The sequence below is a fragment of the Bos taurus genome, chromosome 26, assembly GCF_002263795.3.
Source record: "Bos taurus isolate L1 Dominette 01449 registration number 42190680 breed Hereford chromosome 26, ARS-UCD2.0, whole genome shotgun sequence".
NCBI lineage: Eukaryota > Metazoa > Chordata > Mammalia > Artiodactyla > Bovidae > Bos > Bos taurus.
In genome coordinates this window covers 17,413,487-17,432,146 of record NC_037353.1, presented here as the reverse complement: position 1 = coordinate 17,432,146, position 18,660 = coordinate 17,413,487, and the positions used below count along the sequence as shown (strand labels likewise).

General features: G+C 39.3%; 1 protein-coding gene across 5 annotated transcripts; it reads right to left on the bottom strand.

The window, feature by feature from the left end:
* Positions 1 to 727: 727 nt before the first annotated feature.
* On the bottom strand, positions 728 to 18,660 carry CCNJ (cyclin J). Of its 5 annotated transcripts, none has more exons than XM_005225547.5 (6): positions 18,571 to 18,660; positions 17,814 to 17,923; positions 12,584 to 12,794; positions 4,811 to 5,110; positions 4,564 to 4,723; positions 728 to 3,930 (listed from the first exon to the last, which is right to left on the bottom strand). In XM_005225547.5, exons 2-6 carry the CDS (start codon positions 17,880 to 17,882, stop codon positions 3,519 to 3,521), a joined length of 1,152 nt encoding a protein of 383 aa, XP_005225604.1. In that variant the 5' UTR covers positions 17,883 to 17,923; positions 18,571 to 18,660; the 3' UTR covers positions 728 to 3,518. The 5 variants fall into 5 exon arrangements, with proteins under 5 accessions (XP_005225604.1, XP_005225605.1, XP_005225606.1 ...); XM_005225548.5 differs by having other exon boundaries at positions 4,564 to 4,690; XM_005225549.5 differs by having other exon boundaries at positions 4,564 to 4,687.

Below are 18,660 nucleotides of genomic sequence, written 5' to 3'. Positions count from 1 at the left end.
AGGGCTTAGTAAGCTGAGTTATTGATGAATATAAACTTATCACATGGGACTCAGAATCACCTCAATGCAAAGCTACCTGCCCCGATTTGGAATGCTTGTTGCATTTCTTAAATTCAGCCTTAAAAACCAATGTGTGTGTGTATTAACAATGTGAAAACAAACAATGTATACTGACTGTTGCTAAACCGTGCCACTGTGCCAGAATAAGTGACATTACATAGAACAAATTAAAGAAATACTCTAGAGGGATGTGAATTCCTAACTCTGCTAAAAATTTTACTCATTAATTTTATGTTAAATTTTAAGTTGAATTAAGTAGTAATGATACTTAACTGAACAGACCATTCTCACTCACTGTCAACCCTGTGCCTTCTCACACCTTTGGCCATTTTACACGTTCCTACTTTTGAAATCAGACTTCAAATTTTCTGCAGCTTGCATTATTGTTTTGCAAATTATACACTGCAATTCTAACATACTAACAACTACTTTAAGTTCAAAAGGCCAGAAAGGTACTATCAAATACACTTCTGTGGGCTCTGGTCTCTGCCGTATGGAATACATAAAGAATGGACAAATGTTTCCCACCACTATGGTGATATTCTCCATTGGGATAGCTTTTACTTCTTAAGTGTAATTATGATTCCAAGTCTGACTTACATGATGAGATGATTTAATGAAGCTGCAAATATACAAATTTATATTTAAAACAAAACACCAAAACCACTTTAATGAAAACTAGTTTTATTTTAAAATTAAGTGCATAGCACTCATCTAATTCCATTGGTGTGGACTTTAGCACCATACTTGCTATTTGCAATTAATGTCATAACAGATACATTTTGGTTTGCAGTCTATATTTGAGTAGTGTTTATTTAGTGGACTTTGGTAAAGCCCCTTATACATATCATTAATTTCTTCACAGTACACATTTAATGATGGTCCGGTAATCTCAAAAAACAAAAAACCTGCTTTAAAGACTAATTAATAAATTAAACAAAACAAAACCCACACAACGCCCCCCACCCATAGCCCCCCAAAGCTAGCAGTTGTGAGTTGTATTTATACTGAAACCTAATGTTTTAAAAATAGTACTGGTTTCTCCAACCACCCCATCCCACCCTACCCTGGGTATGCAGCAATAGTAACCAATTATTTATTTTACTCTCCCCCCTGCAACCCAAATTAGTCCAGTGTTCTTTAGCTTTTTAAAATATAAACTGGGAAAGTGTTACAGGCTTTTTAAAAAGGCATATTCTTCTATAACAAGAATGACATTTAAACCAATCAGTAAAAGCATTTGACAAGACATTTAAATTACCATAGGCACCAGTTGTTGTTTCAAGTTGGGATCTCTATCCCAATATCTTACATTCATAGTATTATTGAGGTAGTTAAAATACTGAAAATTGGACTCCAGGTTGCTAGGTTCTGAATGTGAATGATATATTCTCTTTTGAACCCACTTTCCCCCAGATAATTCAAGTTCTCTTGAGGTAAGGACTACTAAAATCCAATAAGCAGCCTTCTGTAAAGAGAAAAGTGATGATACTTTCAGAAAACAATTTTCATGCTTGAAAAATCTGCCACGAGTGAGTGTTCTTACCTGAGTAGTTTTTCATTTTATCTACCAGACTAATAAATCCATGTCATGCCCTATGTACTCTAATGATAAAAGTTACCTTTCATTTAAGGAAAGGATGTTCTGTAAGAACTCACACTGACAGAACCCACCCACCCACATCCACCTACTGGAGCCATCTGGATCAATCCATTGCTGTGATGAGTCCCTTCCCTTCCTAACAAAAGCCATTGGCTTGATTATTGAGACTCCTGCTGCATACCCATAACATCTTTATAATAAGCTTGTCTTCAATGCATATTACGGCAGTCACATACCTGCCATGCAGTTTCCCTTCTATTCAAGTGCTATCTTTAAAAAAAAACCACACAAACAAAATGACACACTTTACTAATTTTTCTATCAGAAAGCTTCCCTCCACCAAATCTCTTCTCCCACAGATAAGAGCACAATGTATATAGTTTCAGTTATTACAATGTTTTTTTTCTTTTTACTTTTTGCAGTTTATTTCCTCCAAACTCTTTACCCCCAAATTGCCCTTGCTGTAATGACCTATTGCTGTTTTCACTCATTACCAATATAGTGAAATGTCCCAGGGCAGTTCTGGGGCCAGTCCAATGAAAGTCACCTTTGCCTACTTACACCTAACTGCTGCTGCTGCTAAGTCGCTTCATTCATGTCCGACTCTGCGACCCCATAGACGGCAGCCCACCAGGCTCCCCCGTCCCTGGGATTCTCCAGGCAAGAACACTGGAGTGGGTTGCCATTGCCTTCTCCGTTACACTTGACTAGCTGGATTCAAAGGCTGCTTATAAAACCTGTCTTCCATGTAACAAAGTGCTGCTCTAGCACAACCTGAGAACTACCCTGGCCACATTCCACCTCAAAACAAACTTACGGGACTTTATTCTAGTACTGACATTTTACAATTACACCTTCCCTTGAAAAAACTTTTTTAGAATAATATCAAATCTGAGTATAAATCATTGATTGCACTGAGAAATGCAAAACTTGTATGTGTATTATGAATGACAGGAACCACCACTTCATTCATTCTAAGCTACAATTATGTTCTCATTTGAAAACACACTCTAGCAGGAGTCTACTAACCTATGTTATTAAGGTAGTCATACTATAACATTCCCAAAGCATGTTGCATTACAGTTAAGTGTTTCCAAGTAGTACAAATTCCCTGAGTTAAATGTGTTTAATTCTAAAGACTTGAGGTTGACCACAGGGGAAAAATAAGAAAAACGTATGACCATGATTTTAAGAAATCTACTCCAATCTTAATTTTAGTACATAAATCCAGATACCTATACTATCTGTGATAAGGAGTTATTTAGAATATCTAAAAAAAAATTTTTTTAACCACACTGACTGGTATAGCAAAGAAATTCATGAGTTGAAACTTAGTCAGAAGTTCATTTGCAGATGCAGATCAAAAATATAAATCAAAACTGGAGACTTAAAAAAGGATCTCTTCAAAAATTAATACTGTAACTTTCCTTCATAAAAAGAATGTTTGGCAAGTCCACAGATAAACATTAATCTCTGACATATAAGCCAACATTAGGCCCAGAGCCACCACAGGTCAAATCTTGAAACAGCAAATTTGGAGTCTGTCCAAATTTTCTGTTGGGTTGAATATTTTTGAAATATTTGGACCATCACTTGGGGCTTTAAAATGTGTCATATAGAAATTTGTTTTAACAGGATTTGACATATACACTGTTAAAAGTGTTTGCAGTGTTACCTTAGTCCTCCCAGATATTCATGGTGTGTTGGAAGGGATAATCAGTCTTCCTGGTGCTGGTATCTGAAGAGTTCTGATGAAATTTGGATCCCTTTCCTTTTGAAGAGAAGTTTTACAAAAAGCTTGCCCCAGAGCTTCAAGTCATAAACAGTCTGGGTCAGGTCTTACCTTCACATAAAATCACCTTTCAAAGCATTGAGTAATGCAAGGGTAATGTTCATTTATCTGGTAACTCCGGTTGTAAGAAACATTCAGACAGGGTTTAACTTCTACCGGTATTGCCAGTGACATCCCAACACCAGCTGGCACATGCCCAAGGCCCTGAACGCTAGTTTGGAAGCCAGCAGGACATGTTGGTAGTGTGTAAGATGAGGTGTGTGTAGTAGATACAATCTGCTGACAGCTTGGTTGTTCCGATACAGGATGGCGATACTGCAGTGAGGTCTGGTGAGTCTGATGGAGATACTGAGGCTGCTGAAAGTGAACTGCCCGAGAGGGCTGGGAGGCTGCCTGGAACACACTTAGCTGTGCTGGCTGAGGTCCTGCCTGTCCTCTCTGTTTGTTTGCTTCTTTCACATCATTATCATGAGCGCTGCAACACAGACAGAAAGGAATCTTGTTAATAATGTTACTTGAGAAAAATCTGCTAGAAAGTCACACACACCCCCAACTCCTTAACAGCTGGCTCCTTGGACTGCCCCACTGCCCAGGTAGCAGTCAGTGCAACCATAATTTCAACAACAGAACTCACCCTTAGCCTTCTGAAAGCTCCTTCCCTTGGTATAACCCTTGAGGACTGGCTGCTAGTGGCTTTGAGGGCTCTTTGCAGCTTGGCAGCTATGTTCACAATGAGCACTTAAATATGACTGCCTCTTTGAATTGTGAGGCCACCAGGATATCCCCAAAGATGTGGAAATGGGGACTGGAGCAAGATTTACCTGGATGATCTCACAGTTGTGGACGCACACAAGAGCAGCTCCTTTCCTTATTATGTACCCAGAATCATACTAGCAATGACAGCCTCTACCTGGATAACAGCCAAAGAAACTCCCCTTTCACTCAGTACTCCACTGAGTACTGCTCACCAGGGGCTTGCTTATGGCAGCAGGAACGTGTCAGAGCAAGTATCCTAAAAGCTCTCGGCCTCTGAGAACTTGTTTCCAAGGCCCCTTTTACATGAAGAATGTTAATAAGAAATTACAAACAAAAGAACAGAGAGGCTTACATCAATAGCCGTTCAATGCACTGCACTAAGAAATCCCAGGAGTAAGCAGTAAGACGATGCAGTCTTGTAGGCCACGTTGGAGAGAGACGAAGTATAATCCTTGAAGAAGCCACACATGCTGCAGCTACTAAAGAAGGTGCATAATTTAGAAAGGCATAATCTGTGGAGACATCAAAAATGAACTTAAGCAACAGAACACACAAGTCACAAGCTCACACGTCACTCACTGGCATCTGCAACAACTCACCTTGCAAGGATACTTCCAGGAAGTAATCTGCATACTTGGCCATGTAGAGTTTAGTTTTTTCCAAGCACATCATTGGCCAGCCATCATGAAGATCTGTTTCATGTACTGCTTCAGAGAGATAATACTCAATGAAATGGGCAGCTGTTGGAAGGCAAAGGTTCCACTGAAAGGTTTCCAATAATAATAGTTCCATATGTAGCAAATTTTGTTTTGTTAATACTAGATTCATATTAGTCATACAACCCAGGCTGTTGAGCTGCTCCAGCTTAGGCACACTATCTTCTTTTTCTTCAAATTTACCTTATATGCAAAGGGAAATAAAAGCAAGAGAAAGAAAATATTAGGCCAAATGATTCAAGTTAAGTCTAGTCACTTAAATGGGATCTGCTATGTTAGTGCAAAGATTTAGATCCAAAGACATTTTCTCCCTACTCTGGGTAGATACAACTGTGCCAGAACTCTATGGTTCTCAAATCTTCATGTTTTCTCTCCCAGTGCCTCTGTTCCACACCCTTTACCCTCTCCTAAAAAAAAAAAAAAAAAAGGAATGTATAAACGTTTTGATCTATGTCCTATTGTGTAAGGAAAACAGTTCTATGTGCCACTGAAAAAATAACTTTCATCTCAACAGCTGAATCTTTTCAGGAAATTTCTTTATGAGGGCAGGTGATAGTTGGTAAAAAAAAAAAACTATTTTAGGACAAAGTTTCAAGTATTTAATGTCATAAAATTATCTGAAATAAAAAACAGCTAAGCTTCAAGAATTTCATCTCAGCATATTTTCAGCAAAATCTCAGAGAGATATAAATAAAGTAAAAAAACAGGTGAACATCTAACACAAACATTACCACTATACAAAAAACCCCTAATCCTCCTCTTCTGAATTAAACCAAAAATCTAGCCAAGTCTGTTATTTAAAAAAGTGGAAGATACTTTATACCACTTTTATATCCCCTTACTCAAGGCAGAATAGGCATAAATATTGAACCTGGTTATCTGAAGGCATTAACTTCTTTTCATGAAACTCATCCACATGTACAGCTGAGGAATAGAATGCTCCCTCTAGCCCTGAAAGATTTTTCTACTGATTACATATCATCTTGCACTTTAATTTCCCTCAAGTATTTTACTATATATAAATTATTCATTTTAGGTATTTCTAAAAGTCATGGCTGGAGAAAAGTTCAAGTATCAAGTACTATTATGATTCTTCAAATGCAGCAATAGAACCAAAAGAATTATCTTCAAGTTTCGTTGGGTCTCTGTTCCATGACTGTCCAAAGAAGAAGGGAAATTAAAACTAAAGGCTTCCACCTCCTAGCCTTATGTTCTTTTTCATAGTAAGGTATAAAATCATATTATACTGCAATTATTATAATTTCTCACAATAGTTTTTACACTTGTTCATAATTATAGCTGTTAGAATGTTATATATTACTACATAAAATTTTTGTTTTACTATTTTGATATTTATTTCAATATATTTGTTTACTTTGGAAATCTTACAATTTTATTTTATCCATTTAAAAACATTTCTTGGAGAAGACCAGAAAGACTGCCAAACCAGAAGAAATCAAACCAGTTTCCCTGTTAAAACTGGGAATGGTTCTCTTTCAGAACCATACATTGAAGTTCTGACAACAAATGGTAGTGGCCAGAACCACTCAGCCCAGATGCTCAGTATACTGGAGTCAGAGAGGTCTGTTCAAGTCCGCCAGCCTTAGGGGCTGGGAAAAAACACTAACTACCCTGGTCTTGGCTTAGGGAGGGGAAACTAGGGTAGAAGGTTTGTCTCCTGTGCCAGGAACTCTAAGCTCATGACTTTAAGAGTCTAGGTCCAAAGAGTTTAAAATTTCACTCCCACTCCAGAAATTTTGAACTTTGTTAGATTTAAACCACTCTTAATATTGCTGCTGCTGCCGCTGCTAAGTTGCTTCAGTTGTGTCCGACTCTGTGCGACCCCATAGACGGCAGCCCATCAGGCTCCCCCATCCCTGGGATTCTCCAGGCAAGAATACTGGAGTGGGTTGCCATTTCCTTCTCCTAATATTGCTGCAAGTATGAGTTAATCCAAAAAACTTACATAATTCAGACTTTTCAATAATCTAGATAATGCTTCCCAGTTCAAATCACATAAAGATGAATTTCCCAAGTTTTGCCAATGGCATTTATTAGCAGACCTGAAAGCACTACAGTGGTCTTAATGACAGTCATCCAGTATGATCACTGCATAAATATAGGAGTGGAACCCACTGTTTTCTGTATAACAGAGTGGAATTCTTCAGAAGGAGAGTGACTTAGGAATTTAGTTCAATCCCTCTGGATGAATCATTAAGGCTTTCAAAGTACTCTATTTGTGTAGCAGCAGCAATACTGGCATTGAACTTCAAAAGAATGCTGTAAAAGTTAATGAGTTTAAAGCTCCTTTGAGAAATTAATATACCACAATTCACTGTTTAATTCAAGGATCAAGAAAATGTTTCATATTATCTCCTTGAACCTTTCAACACAGAAAACAAAATTGTATACGACCAATTTCACAGCTCAAGAAACCAAGTTAGCAAGGCTGGCCAATTCATTTAAGGTCAATTAAGTTGAGTCAAACCAAAAATGGAAGATTTATGCTTGAATTCCCAAATCTGCTTCCAGACCAAAGCTAAATGAGGACTCCTAGAATAGACAGGCTTCTATATTATTAAGGATCCATGGGGTTTCCATATTTATAAAGTACTTGGCTATTAAAAGTATGAAGGTCTTTGCATCTTGATTTGCAAAGTTAAAAATAACCTGCATACTGCATAAATAACCATACTTGATATTTAAATTGAGGTTTAGTTTTTTGGGGAAACTTTTCATTATATATAGTAATATACTCAGATACATGGATGTTAAAGGAATTCAAAATGTGAGACAATGTCACGAGTACCTGCATTCATATACAGTTTTTATTGTGCTGAATGCTATGTGCATGACTGTTTTAAATCTACTTATCCATAATACCACATACAGATCACAAAGATCAGTTTTCTTCAATTGAAAGGAAATACCAGAAGCCATGTGATCATATTGATAAAGGTCCCAAACAGGAAATAAGGGCACAGGAAATTCACATCTGCTTCCCAGAAAATAAAGAATCAGGAGCCCCAGAAACAAAACATCAGGTTGTCTTTCCTTTATAGGAAATGCTCAGATCTGCCATGGAAACCAGCACATATTCAAAGTCAGGAGGGAATGGCAGGTATGTGGCAGTAGGGCATGGATCAGATAGATGTCACTGTGATCTCTGCCAACCCACATTTTGTCTTTTATTACTAAGGAGAAAAAAGTCATCCTTAATATTTACTAGGAATTCTCACAAATTTATAAGACTACCAGTCTAATAAGAAAAAAAATGGATAAGGAACCAGAAGACAGAATTCATAGAGGGGGGAAAAAAAAAGGTTCTATTCTCACTAAAAATCAATATATAAATAGAATCAACTGTGACATACAGTTTTTCACCTATCAAATAGTAAAAAGCTTTGTCAACCCAGTACTGGTGAGCAAGAAGAAACAAGCACTTGTCACAAATCTTTGCTATTAAAAGCCTATAATCTCTCTTTTGACTTCGTCTTGACTTTAAGATCTTTTCTTAGTTACACAAAACCTTGAACAGGCTTCCTGGTGGCTCAGATGGTAAAGAATCCACCTGCAATGCAGAAGACCTGGGTTTGATCCCTGGGTTGGGAAGATCCCCTAGAGGAGGGCATGGAAACCCACTCCAGTATTCTTTCCTGGAGAACCCCCATGGACAGAGGAGCCTGGCATGCTGCAGTCCATGGGCTCACAAAGAGTTGGACATGACTGAGCAACTAAGCACACACAATACCTTGAGCAGATTATCAAAAGTCTCATGTTTAAGACCACTTCCATGCTCTCTACAAGTTCAGTACTGATCACAGAAGCCAAGGGAGCCAGGGTATTACGTGTCAAGGAGTTAAGAGCTTAAGAACTTCTCAGGACAAATCAGTCTTTTCTGGAAGTTGGCTTAAAGCTCAACATTCAGAAAATGAAGATCGTGGCATCCGGTCCCATCACTTCATGGGAAATAGATGGGGAAACAGTGGAAACAGTGTCAGACTTTATTTTTCTGGGCTCCAAAATCACTGCAGATGGTGACTGCAGCCATGAAATTAAAAGACGCTTACTCCTTGGAAGGAAAGTTATGACCAACCTAGATAGCATATTCAAAAGCAGAGACATTACTTTGCCAACAAAGGTTCGTCTAGTCAAGGCTATGGTTTTTCCTGTGGTCATGTATGGATGTGAGAGTTGGACTGTGAAGAAGGCTGAGCGCCAAAGAATTGATGCTTCTGAACGGTGGTGTTGGAGAAGACTCTTGAGAGTCCCTTGGACTGCAAGGAGATCCAAACAGTCCATTCTGAAGGAGATCAGCCCTGGGATTTCTCTGGAAGGAATGATGCTAAAGCTGAAACTCCAGTACTCTGGCCACCTCATGCGAAGGGTTGACTCATTGGAAAAGACTCTGATGCTGGGAGGGATTGGGGGCAGGAGGAGAAGGGGACGACAGAGGATGAGATGGCTGGATGGCATCACTGACTCGATGGACGTGAGTCTCAGTGAACTCCGGGAGTTGGTGATGGATAGGGAGGCCTGGCGTGCTGCAATTCGTGGGGTTGCAAGAGTCGGACATGACTGAGCGACTGATCTGATCTGATAGATTTCCCATAATCCCTGCTGTAAAAATACTACATCCCACTCTCCAGCTTGTAGGCCCTTTCTTCCTACCTCTAATAGTGTACATCCAAGCAGCTGGATATGCATTAGTACCTGAAACGTACAAGCTGTGCTCCATTTTTAACCAAACTACCACACCCTTCCAACCTATTTAATAACTAAAATACAGCTGTCGCCGAGTCCTGTCAGCTGTAAGTTGTTCTTCACTTTTATACAACAGGCTGCCCATCCCAAAGCAGGGAGCAGCTGGGGGTGGGGGACATTCAGAGTCTAATCATTCTGAGACAAGAGAAGCAACGTTTGAGTAAAGTTTATGATAACTAACTGGAGACTTGACACTGGAATTCAAATATAAGAAGATATAGTATAAGAATGTAAGAAACAGTAGAAAGAACTCCACAAATTTAAAACATACGTCATATATAAGCATCCTAAGCATTTCTGTTGGAGTAAAGTTAGACTTCACTAACTGGAAGAAGAGATTTCAGTGGGCTACTAAGGGCCAGCCTCTTTGATTCCTTACCCCATTGAAGAGCTGACAGCCTGACCTCCGTTTGACCAGTGACTACTTGGGAGGAGCTGACACCCTGAGGGGCACCTATCTCACATTTTCCCACTCTCCAGTGGAAGAACAACAATGTAAAAGCAATTCTCTCTCAGAGACAATAGGGTGGGGTCAGTCAAACAAAGGGAGGAGGTATCTGACTCTTTTAGAAATAGGTAGTAAACAATTCTCATCTGAACTCAGTAAACACAAATCCTAGAGCCTAGTTCCTAGAAAATGAGTCAAAAGTAACTATATAGTACCACAGATTAAGTCAAATAATCTTCAGTAAAATAAACTGATCACGACCTTAAACTGACAGTTACAGAAAATTTAGAAAGAACTGAAAATACCATTCCAATCAACCTAAGGTGGTGCATAAATAGAAGATCCTTTCCCCAAATTGTAGAAACTGCAGAAACCTGTACCAATGCCAAGCTCTGCATGGTGGCCAGAGTTCTTATTAGATTATTCAACTAGAGACCCTGGTGAACTCTGATAGTAATATGTAGTTTATAAATATCTAGTTTATAATCCCCAAGTCATTTTGTAAGGTACTAGTAAATTTTAGTCACAAATATAAGTCAGTCCATGAACTGACTATCCATCATTCATAATTTCACAATCCATAGGCACAGACCAGGTAGGGCTTGGTAGTGATTGAAGGACAGTGATGGCCACAGCAAGCAAAAAAATTTTCTATTACTGATCCCAAGATTTTAAAATAACCTAACTTGCATGTTTGATTTCCTGTGTCTCTCAACTATAACTGATCCTATAATAAACTAATATTGTACAGGATATTGGGAAGCCATTCCATGTAGATTCTCACACATTTTTGGTATGCGAAGTATGGGTTTTTCCAACCCTATGCAAACTACTAAATCACAAATCATCATAGTGATGAAACACAGAACTGTACACATGACTGCTTATGAGGATAAAACCTTAATTAAAGGTTAAATTAAAGGTTAATAATAAATGTACAAACATTACCTCTGGCTTTCTGGATGGTGGCAAGAGGAGCAGGTGATATGAATAGATCTTAGAGGACAGCAGATTAAAGGAGAAAGATACTCAGGAAATATATCATTCTGGTAAGAATTTGACTCAAGTTACATGGGGACAGAGTTGAAAGAAAAGTCTAGTACGATGGCTGGGTCCAGATGAACGGTTCTGAATGTTACATTAAGGAGTTTCTACCTTAACCTACAGGTAGTGGAAAGTCATCACTGGGCTGTATTTATATATATTCAACCTGGTCCACAAAAGATTTGAAATAGTTTACAAAAAGACCTTCCAGGAGATAAAATAGGGAGCTGAAGTCATCAGAGAAAAAATAAGGACAGGAAAAGAAAAGCAGAAAAGACTAGTATCATAAATGATACCACACAGGCCTGCATTTGGTTTTAGGTTTATTTGCAGTCAAATGCAAAGGTGTTTTAGAAAGAATTCTGGTGGTAGGGTAGAGAAGGAATGTTTCTTAGATAGCAGTCACACTGGATCCTAAATCCTCAAGTGGGAGTTAGAGGTGAAGGCAGTCGGTATTTCTACATGTCACTTTAAGTGGGACTTAAGTTTCCACTGTAATGACATGAATAATTAAAAACAAAAAACACTACATAATGGATTCAACTTCAGTAACAAATACCATCTTTTCAGAATACTAAGAGAAGAAAACTTCAGTTTCAATGCTTTTACTCACCCTCTTTCTCTTCAGTCAAGATACTAACAAACAATGAAATAGGTCACAGGAAGATGTTAGGAGAAAGAGGCACCAGAAGGCCCATTAACAGATTCTTCCCTACCCTTACTATGCAGTTCCGCCTACTGTAAGAGCAAGTGTTTTCACATGTGTAGCTACTGCATGTGAACCTTCCGTTCATTAATCTAAATCACCACTTAGTCAGCAGAAGGTATTCTAACAACACAAGACTATGATACCTATCAGAGTTTTTCAACCGAAGCTCCACTGACATTTTGGCTAGATCATTCTTTGTTGTGTGGGCTGCCCTGTGCACTGCAGATGTTTAGCTTCCTCCCCAGTTGTAACGACAACCCAAACTGTCTCCACATATTGCCAAATATCCCCCAGTGGGACACAACTGCTCTTGGTTGAGAACCACTGCTTTAAGGCAATCGTTCCCAACTGGAAAGATACATGAGAATCACCTTTAAAATTTTTAAGAAGTTAAAAAATATCCAGGTCCCATGATGCAGATTCTGAGTCAGTAGATCCAGAATGACCCAGACATCTGTATCAGAATCTTCAGGATGTAGGGCTCAGGTACACATGTTTTTGAAAGATTTCAGAGCCACTTTTTAATATGTCTGGTTAAGAACTGCCATGCCAAAAAGCACTTTCAACATAAACTTTCCAATACTAGTAAACTAGAATGAAAGGAATTTGGTGGTATTTTACCGAGTTCTACGTAAATCTATTTAATTATAAACTAGAATTTTCCAGTCATGTAGATTGTACTCGTACTTACTTGCTAGAAGCAGACAGGAAAGTGCAACTAAATGCAGCTGCTGGATAGAGATGTCATAACGATCCATAAACAGGTCCAGCAAATAGACAGCAAGATGTCGGGCAGAAGGGCAGAGTGTGAAACGATTGCTCACAATGGCAATCAAGTCAGCAAAATATCTTCTGAGACTTAGTTGAGGGGACTGGCCTTTGTAGGAAGGCAACTTCAGCTCCTAAATCAAGAACAACGTTTAGTCTAATATAGGCTGTTAGAAGAATTATCCCCCCAAAGCAAAGATGACACTTTCCCCCCAATATACTAGTGTTACCATTGCCTAAAACACTTTTCTTGAGTAAAACACAAAAATGAAAAAGCTGAGTGGAAGGATAATGAATGGCATTTAAAATTAAGAACTAAACGTTTCTCCTATTCTTAACCACATCTGACATTACCAGTTATAGGTATTTCTAACATTATGGAATAGATGTATATTAGCAAGATTTTTAATAATGGAATCCTGTTTTCCCTACCACGTGTTTTCAGAAAAAACATCATTACCAAAATACTAATCAAACCATACATACATATCCCCTAAAGATGCTCAAAGCTTTTAGTTAGAAGGTAATGAATAAATGGACATGCTTCTAGTATAATACATATTGTGTTATACTTGTAGGAATGTTGAAGATCTACTAGTATCTTCTAATCTGGTTTCTCATTTTTTAAAAATAAGAAAATTTCTATACTATTAAAGAATTTCCAGAAAGATGAAAGGGTTCTAAATTCAATTTATGAGCTCAGCACAATGCCACAGTAAACCCAACAGGTATTACAATAGAAGGAAGTAACATGGATATGATCCTAAAAGCACAGGCCAAAAAAAAAGGTAAGACTTCATCCAAAAAACAACTTTTATGCATCAAAGGACACTTTCATCAGAGTGAAAAAGCAACCCACAGAATGGGAGAAAATATTTGCAAATCATATATCTGGTAAAGTGTTGATATCCAGATCATAAAGAACTCTTATACATACAACTCAACAAAATGCAAAACACCTAGAGTGAAAAACGAGCAAAGGACTTGACTAAACATTTCTCCAAAGAAGATGTACAAATGGCCAATAAGCACCTATAATGATGACCAAAATCACTAATGATCAGGAAAATGCAAATCAAAACCATTATGAGATACCATTTCATACCAATTAGGATTGCTACTGTAAAAAAAAATCCCCCCAAAAGAAAATGGAGAAAATAGAAACTAACAAGTATTGACAAAGATGTAGAGTAACTGGAACCCTTGTGTAGTGGTAGGAATATAAAGTTGTGTAGCCACTGTGAACAACAGGATTGCAATTCCCCCCAAAAATGAATGTAGAATTACCATGATCCAGCAATTTCACCTTTAGATATATATCCAAAAGAAGTTAAAGTGGGGACTCAAACAGATATTTGTACAACCATGTTCAGAGCAGCATTATCCACAAGAGCCAAAAAGTGGAAACAAACAACTCCGGTGTTCATCAACAGATGAACTGATAAACAAAATGTAGTATATACATACAATGGAACACTATTCAGCCCTAAAAAGAAATGAAATTCTGATATATGCTGCAACATGGATGAGTAAATCATCTGGAGATGATTTAAAACATACAAGAGGATGTGTGTAGGATATATGTGATATATGTAAACACTACTACACTTTACATAAGGGACTTGAGCATCCTCAAATTTCAGTATTTACAGGGATCCTGGAACCAATTCCCGTGGATACTGAGGGATGACTATATAGTTTTTTCAATTATTTTTTTATATTTCATTAATTTTCACTTATGTTATCAAGAGTGGATACAGAAACTCATGTATTACTGAGTTGTCAGGTTTAAAACTCATATAACCTTCTGAAGGGCAATTAGATAATATACAGTTTTGAAAATGCAGACTGCAGATACCCTTTAACTTAACAACACCAGGTCTAGGAATTTATCCTACATATAAGGAGGATTACAGCACTGTTTTTAGTAGCAAAAGGGTGGAATAAAAGAGCTTAATGTCAAAAACCTGGATGGATCTCCAGGGAATTATTCTGAGTGGGTAAAATGAATCCCCCCAAATCATGTAGTACATAATTCCACTTGTGTAACAGTCCTGCAATGACAAAATTATAAAAATAAAGAACAGATGAGTGGTTGCCAGAGGTTAAGGGAGAATGACGATGGGAGGAAAGAGGCTGTGCCTATAAAAGGATAAGATGAAAGATCTTTGTGGTTATAAACGTACAGAAAATGTTTTCGATCTTGACTGTATCAATGTCAATACTACCCTAGTTGTGGTAATGAAACCACAGTTTTGCCAGATGCACAGGGGAACGTAGCTGAAGACACTAGTGGACTTTAACTACGTTAACTTGGCTAAAAGAAGACAAAAGCAAGAACTTGAAGGGCACCACTAGGAGATTTTTACCAGTGTATCCAATACACTCTCTTTATATTATTGCAAATGGTAAAGGACATGGGCTAATCACACGGCTGTCAGATTTAGTTCTTTGTCCATGTAGTGCAGTTACACACATGAGAAAATGACCTACGCTTCTTTCAGCTTATGAGTTTTTTCTAATGTCTATTCCTCATTCCCTACAATTGACACTTTTATTCCTGTCTGCTTCTCAGGATCCCACAGGACCAAAGCACAGAAAGATCTAAATCTGTCATCTCCATCTCCAATCACAGGTCCTTGTTAGCTCACCACCCTAAATGCCATCCCGTTCCCAGAATGGGTTAACTATCCAGCCAGGATGAAAATTAAGGCATAGAAGGAATACTTACAACTCTGTGGGATACTGTCTTGATGCTTCTCACAAAGTTAGCATCGTTTCTATCTGTCATAAAGGCTCCTAAAAATACTTCCCCAAGCATCCTAAGACACTAGTATACATAGCCAAACAATGAGAAGAAAGAGAAGACACAGGGTATTAGAGGACAGCTGCTTTGTTGAGGAAAAAGTGATTGTATTTAATGGAAACAGTATAGCTGGCATTTGGGGTTGAAGAGGATTTTCATTTGCTGTAATTTTTACTTTTCCCTAGTAGATTCAATGCTGGTCACACCAATTATTCCTCCACAAACCTTGGGTCTAAACAGAACACCTTCCACTGTGCCTAAATGGCAACTGTCCAACGGAAGACCTAAATTCAGATGAAATTAGACTACTTAAAGGCAAGGATCATGTCTATCTCATTTTACCATTTTAATGCCTGACAGCACCTTGTACACTGTAGGCATTCAAATATGTTGAATAAATAAGCATATGACTACCCAACTAAATAACCTAATTAGTAGCCTGGAATTGACATGTATTCTCTGTGAGAAAAGTCCATTTTAACTTTCCTTGACTTTAGTGTACTACAAAGAGTGGTCTCTCCAGTTCCACAGGTTCAAGTTTTACTGATTAACAAATTCTTTACCAAGTGTGGCCATTGTGTCAAATCACAAGAATGTGGCTTACACAATGCTTAAAGATAAAATAAAAACAACCCACAGTCGCAGGCGGCAGGTGGCCCAACACAACTTTCAGTGGCATTCTTTCAGGCCCTGTTCTAGCTCGTCCTCTGATAGTTTGTACATAAGTTTAGTACAGGTTGTGTCTTATTCCTTGCATCCAGAGACCAATAAACAAAAACATCAATAAATCTGCTGGAAAAAAAATGCACTTCCAACTTCAGCTAATAAAATTAATTCAGATAATCACCCAGGATTAAAATTACACATAAAATATAAGAATCAAAAACCATGGAAATCACCATGAAAAATCTTAAGTTTCATGTCATTAAAAAACATATGTATCATTAAACATCAGATATTAATTTCACCACATACCAGAGAAATAAAGAACTGACACTTAGAAAACAGGACCATTTAAAACTGAAAGATACTATCTAAATAAAAAACAACAACAACAACAAAAAAATCAAAAGTATTTGAACAATTTTCAAGGTGGAAAACCTGCAACTCTCTTAACATTCCAGAGAACCATTCCATACTTGAGAGTTTTCTATGGTACAATTAGGGAGCTGAGGTGTATTTAGTGTGTCTAAGAGACTTGAATGTCAGAATTAACAACCAGCGTTTAGAAATCTCAAACTTTAGAAAAGGGTACAATTGTAATAGTTTAACTCAGAATTAGGTTTTCTAATCTATTTAACCTGTTTTTCTTTAAAAAAAAAAAATCAAGATAGAAGTTCTTTGTCATCCCAGGACCTCTAAACTCCAACAGTCAGCAGCCTTTTTATTAAAGAGTCAGCTGTTTTGCTTCTTTCCAATTTTCTATACATAATAATGGTTCTTTCTATTTCACATTGGTTCTATTTAATTTCACAGTGAAATTAAGTCAAGTTAGAGTTAATTTTGGATCTGGGCTCTCTTCTACTAAAGTTATAAAAGACTCGGAGGTGACATGTTAAACAGATATGACAGCAACAATAAACAAACTTTGCATTGTGCCAGAAAGGTGTATTTTTTCCCCCAATATCTTTTAAATACACTAGGTCTACTCCTCCTGTTTGATATGAGCTGAAAGAGCAGCTAACTCCTATCTTAAGGTTTTGTGAACACCCCCCAAGTCTTGGGGTTTCAAGGGAAGAAAATAACAAAATTATCACTTTCTTAGTGCGTACTATCTGCCAATCACTGTTCTGAGCACATCTGAAGTATTACCTCATTTTAATCTTCACAGTCGTTCCATAGAGCACGTTCTATTATTAATCATTTTACAGATAAGGAAATTGGGAATCAGAAAATGAAGTAACTTGTCCAAAGTTTCACAGCAAGTTAGTGGAAAGGCTGGGGGATTTACTTTTGTACAAATGTGACATAACAGACAGCTGCATGCAACAGCAGCCATAGAAGAAAGCAGGGTTGCTCTGCCCAATAAAAAGCCAGCACACATATCTTTCAAAATACAATATCAAATCCATGTTCCACCTGGGAACAAGAACATCAGACTGTCCCTTCACATCTTCCCTCTCTCAACTACCACGCCCCACCCACCTCCTCATTCAAGTTTCAGGTTCTTCTGATACACCCCAGGGAAGAAGCCAAGAAGTTAATTAACCTCGAGCAAATAAGCAAACTCGCCTTTTCTGATTTGGAAACTAGAGGTTAAAGACCCTGACCAGGCTTTCCAGGGAGCCGAGATTCACACTAACTGGCATTGAGGCACCGAACCGAAAGGTCGGGGCGTAGCGGTTACCTTGTACCGAAGAGCTTGATGGATGTCGGCAGCCAGCTGTCCCCGCCACCACTGCGCCTCCAGCTCCATGGGACCCGGCGGCGTGCCTGGCCAGACGAGGCAACTTCAGTCTGTAAGACACACCCCAGACGCGGTCACTGCCAGCTCCCTCCACGCGCCCCTCCGCGCCCCCCGCCCGAGGGGTGTGACCTCAGGCCACCCAGGGTGACTGTTCATCTTCACCTGACTCGTCCGAAAACCAGCACCGACCAAACCAACTCCCTGACGCCTCACGGAAGGCCCAAGCTACCCGGTCAGGAGGAGCCAGCTTGTTTGATGAACTGCCGGACCGGGTGCCAGGCAAAAGGGGACCAACTGGGGCCCGAGTTCCCTAGGCGCGAACCCGGGCGCGTACTCGGAAAAGCTAGACCGGAGGCCCGGACTCCCCGCGCCCCGGGTTCGAATTCTTCAGCCCCGAGAAGCGCAGATTTGACAGCACTCACAGACCCCTTGAGGTAAAAACCTCCCGCCGAGAAGCCCGAAGACGAACGCCAGCCCCGCTCCGGGTGCCCGCTGCAGAAGATCGGGCGCGCGCTCCTCCTCCGTAGCCTCCCCGCGGCCAGGCCGGGCCCAGCGCGCACCCAAGCCCCCGCCTCCTCATCCGGAGGAGCGCACGGGATCGCGCGGCCCCAGAAAGGCGAACAAAAGGCCGGGCCGGGCGGCTCCAGTGCCCCGCCACCAACCCAGGCCTGCCGGTTCCCACGGCGGCCTCCCTTACCCGGAACCGCGGCCCTCACAGGCCCAGCCCCGCCGACATGCGGGGAACGCCGACCCCGCTCATGCTGCGGACAGTCGGCAGCAAAGCGCC

What these genes read in the sequence shown, in the direction of transcription:
- CCNJ (XM_005225547.5), bottom strand. Translation starts at nt 17,882, where the DNA reads ATGGAGCTGGAGGCGCAGTGGTGGCGGGGACAGCTGGCTGCCGACATC. An exon ending in ATCAAGCTCTTCGGTACAAG is followed by an intron (nt 12,795 to 17,813) that starts GTAACCGCTACG and finishes TTCTTGATTTAG; the next exon opens with GAGCTGAAGTTGCCTTCCTA. An exon ending in TGCATTGAACGGCTATTGAT is followed by an intron (nt 3,931 to 4,563) that starts GTAAGCCTCTCT and finishes TCTGTGTTGCAG; the next exon opens with CGCTCATGATAATGATGTGA.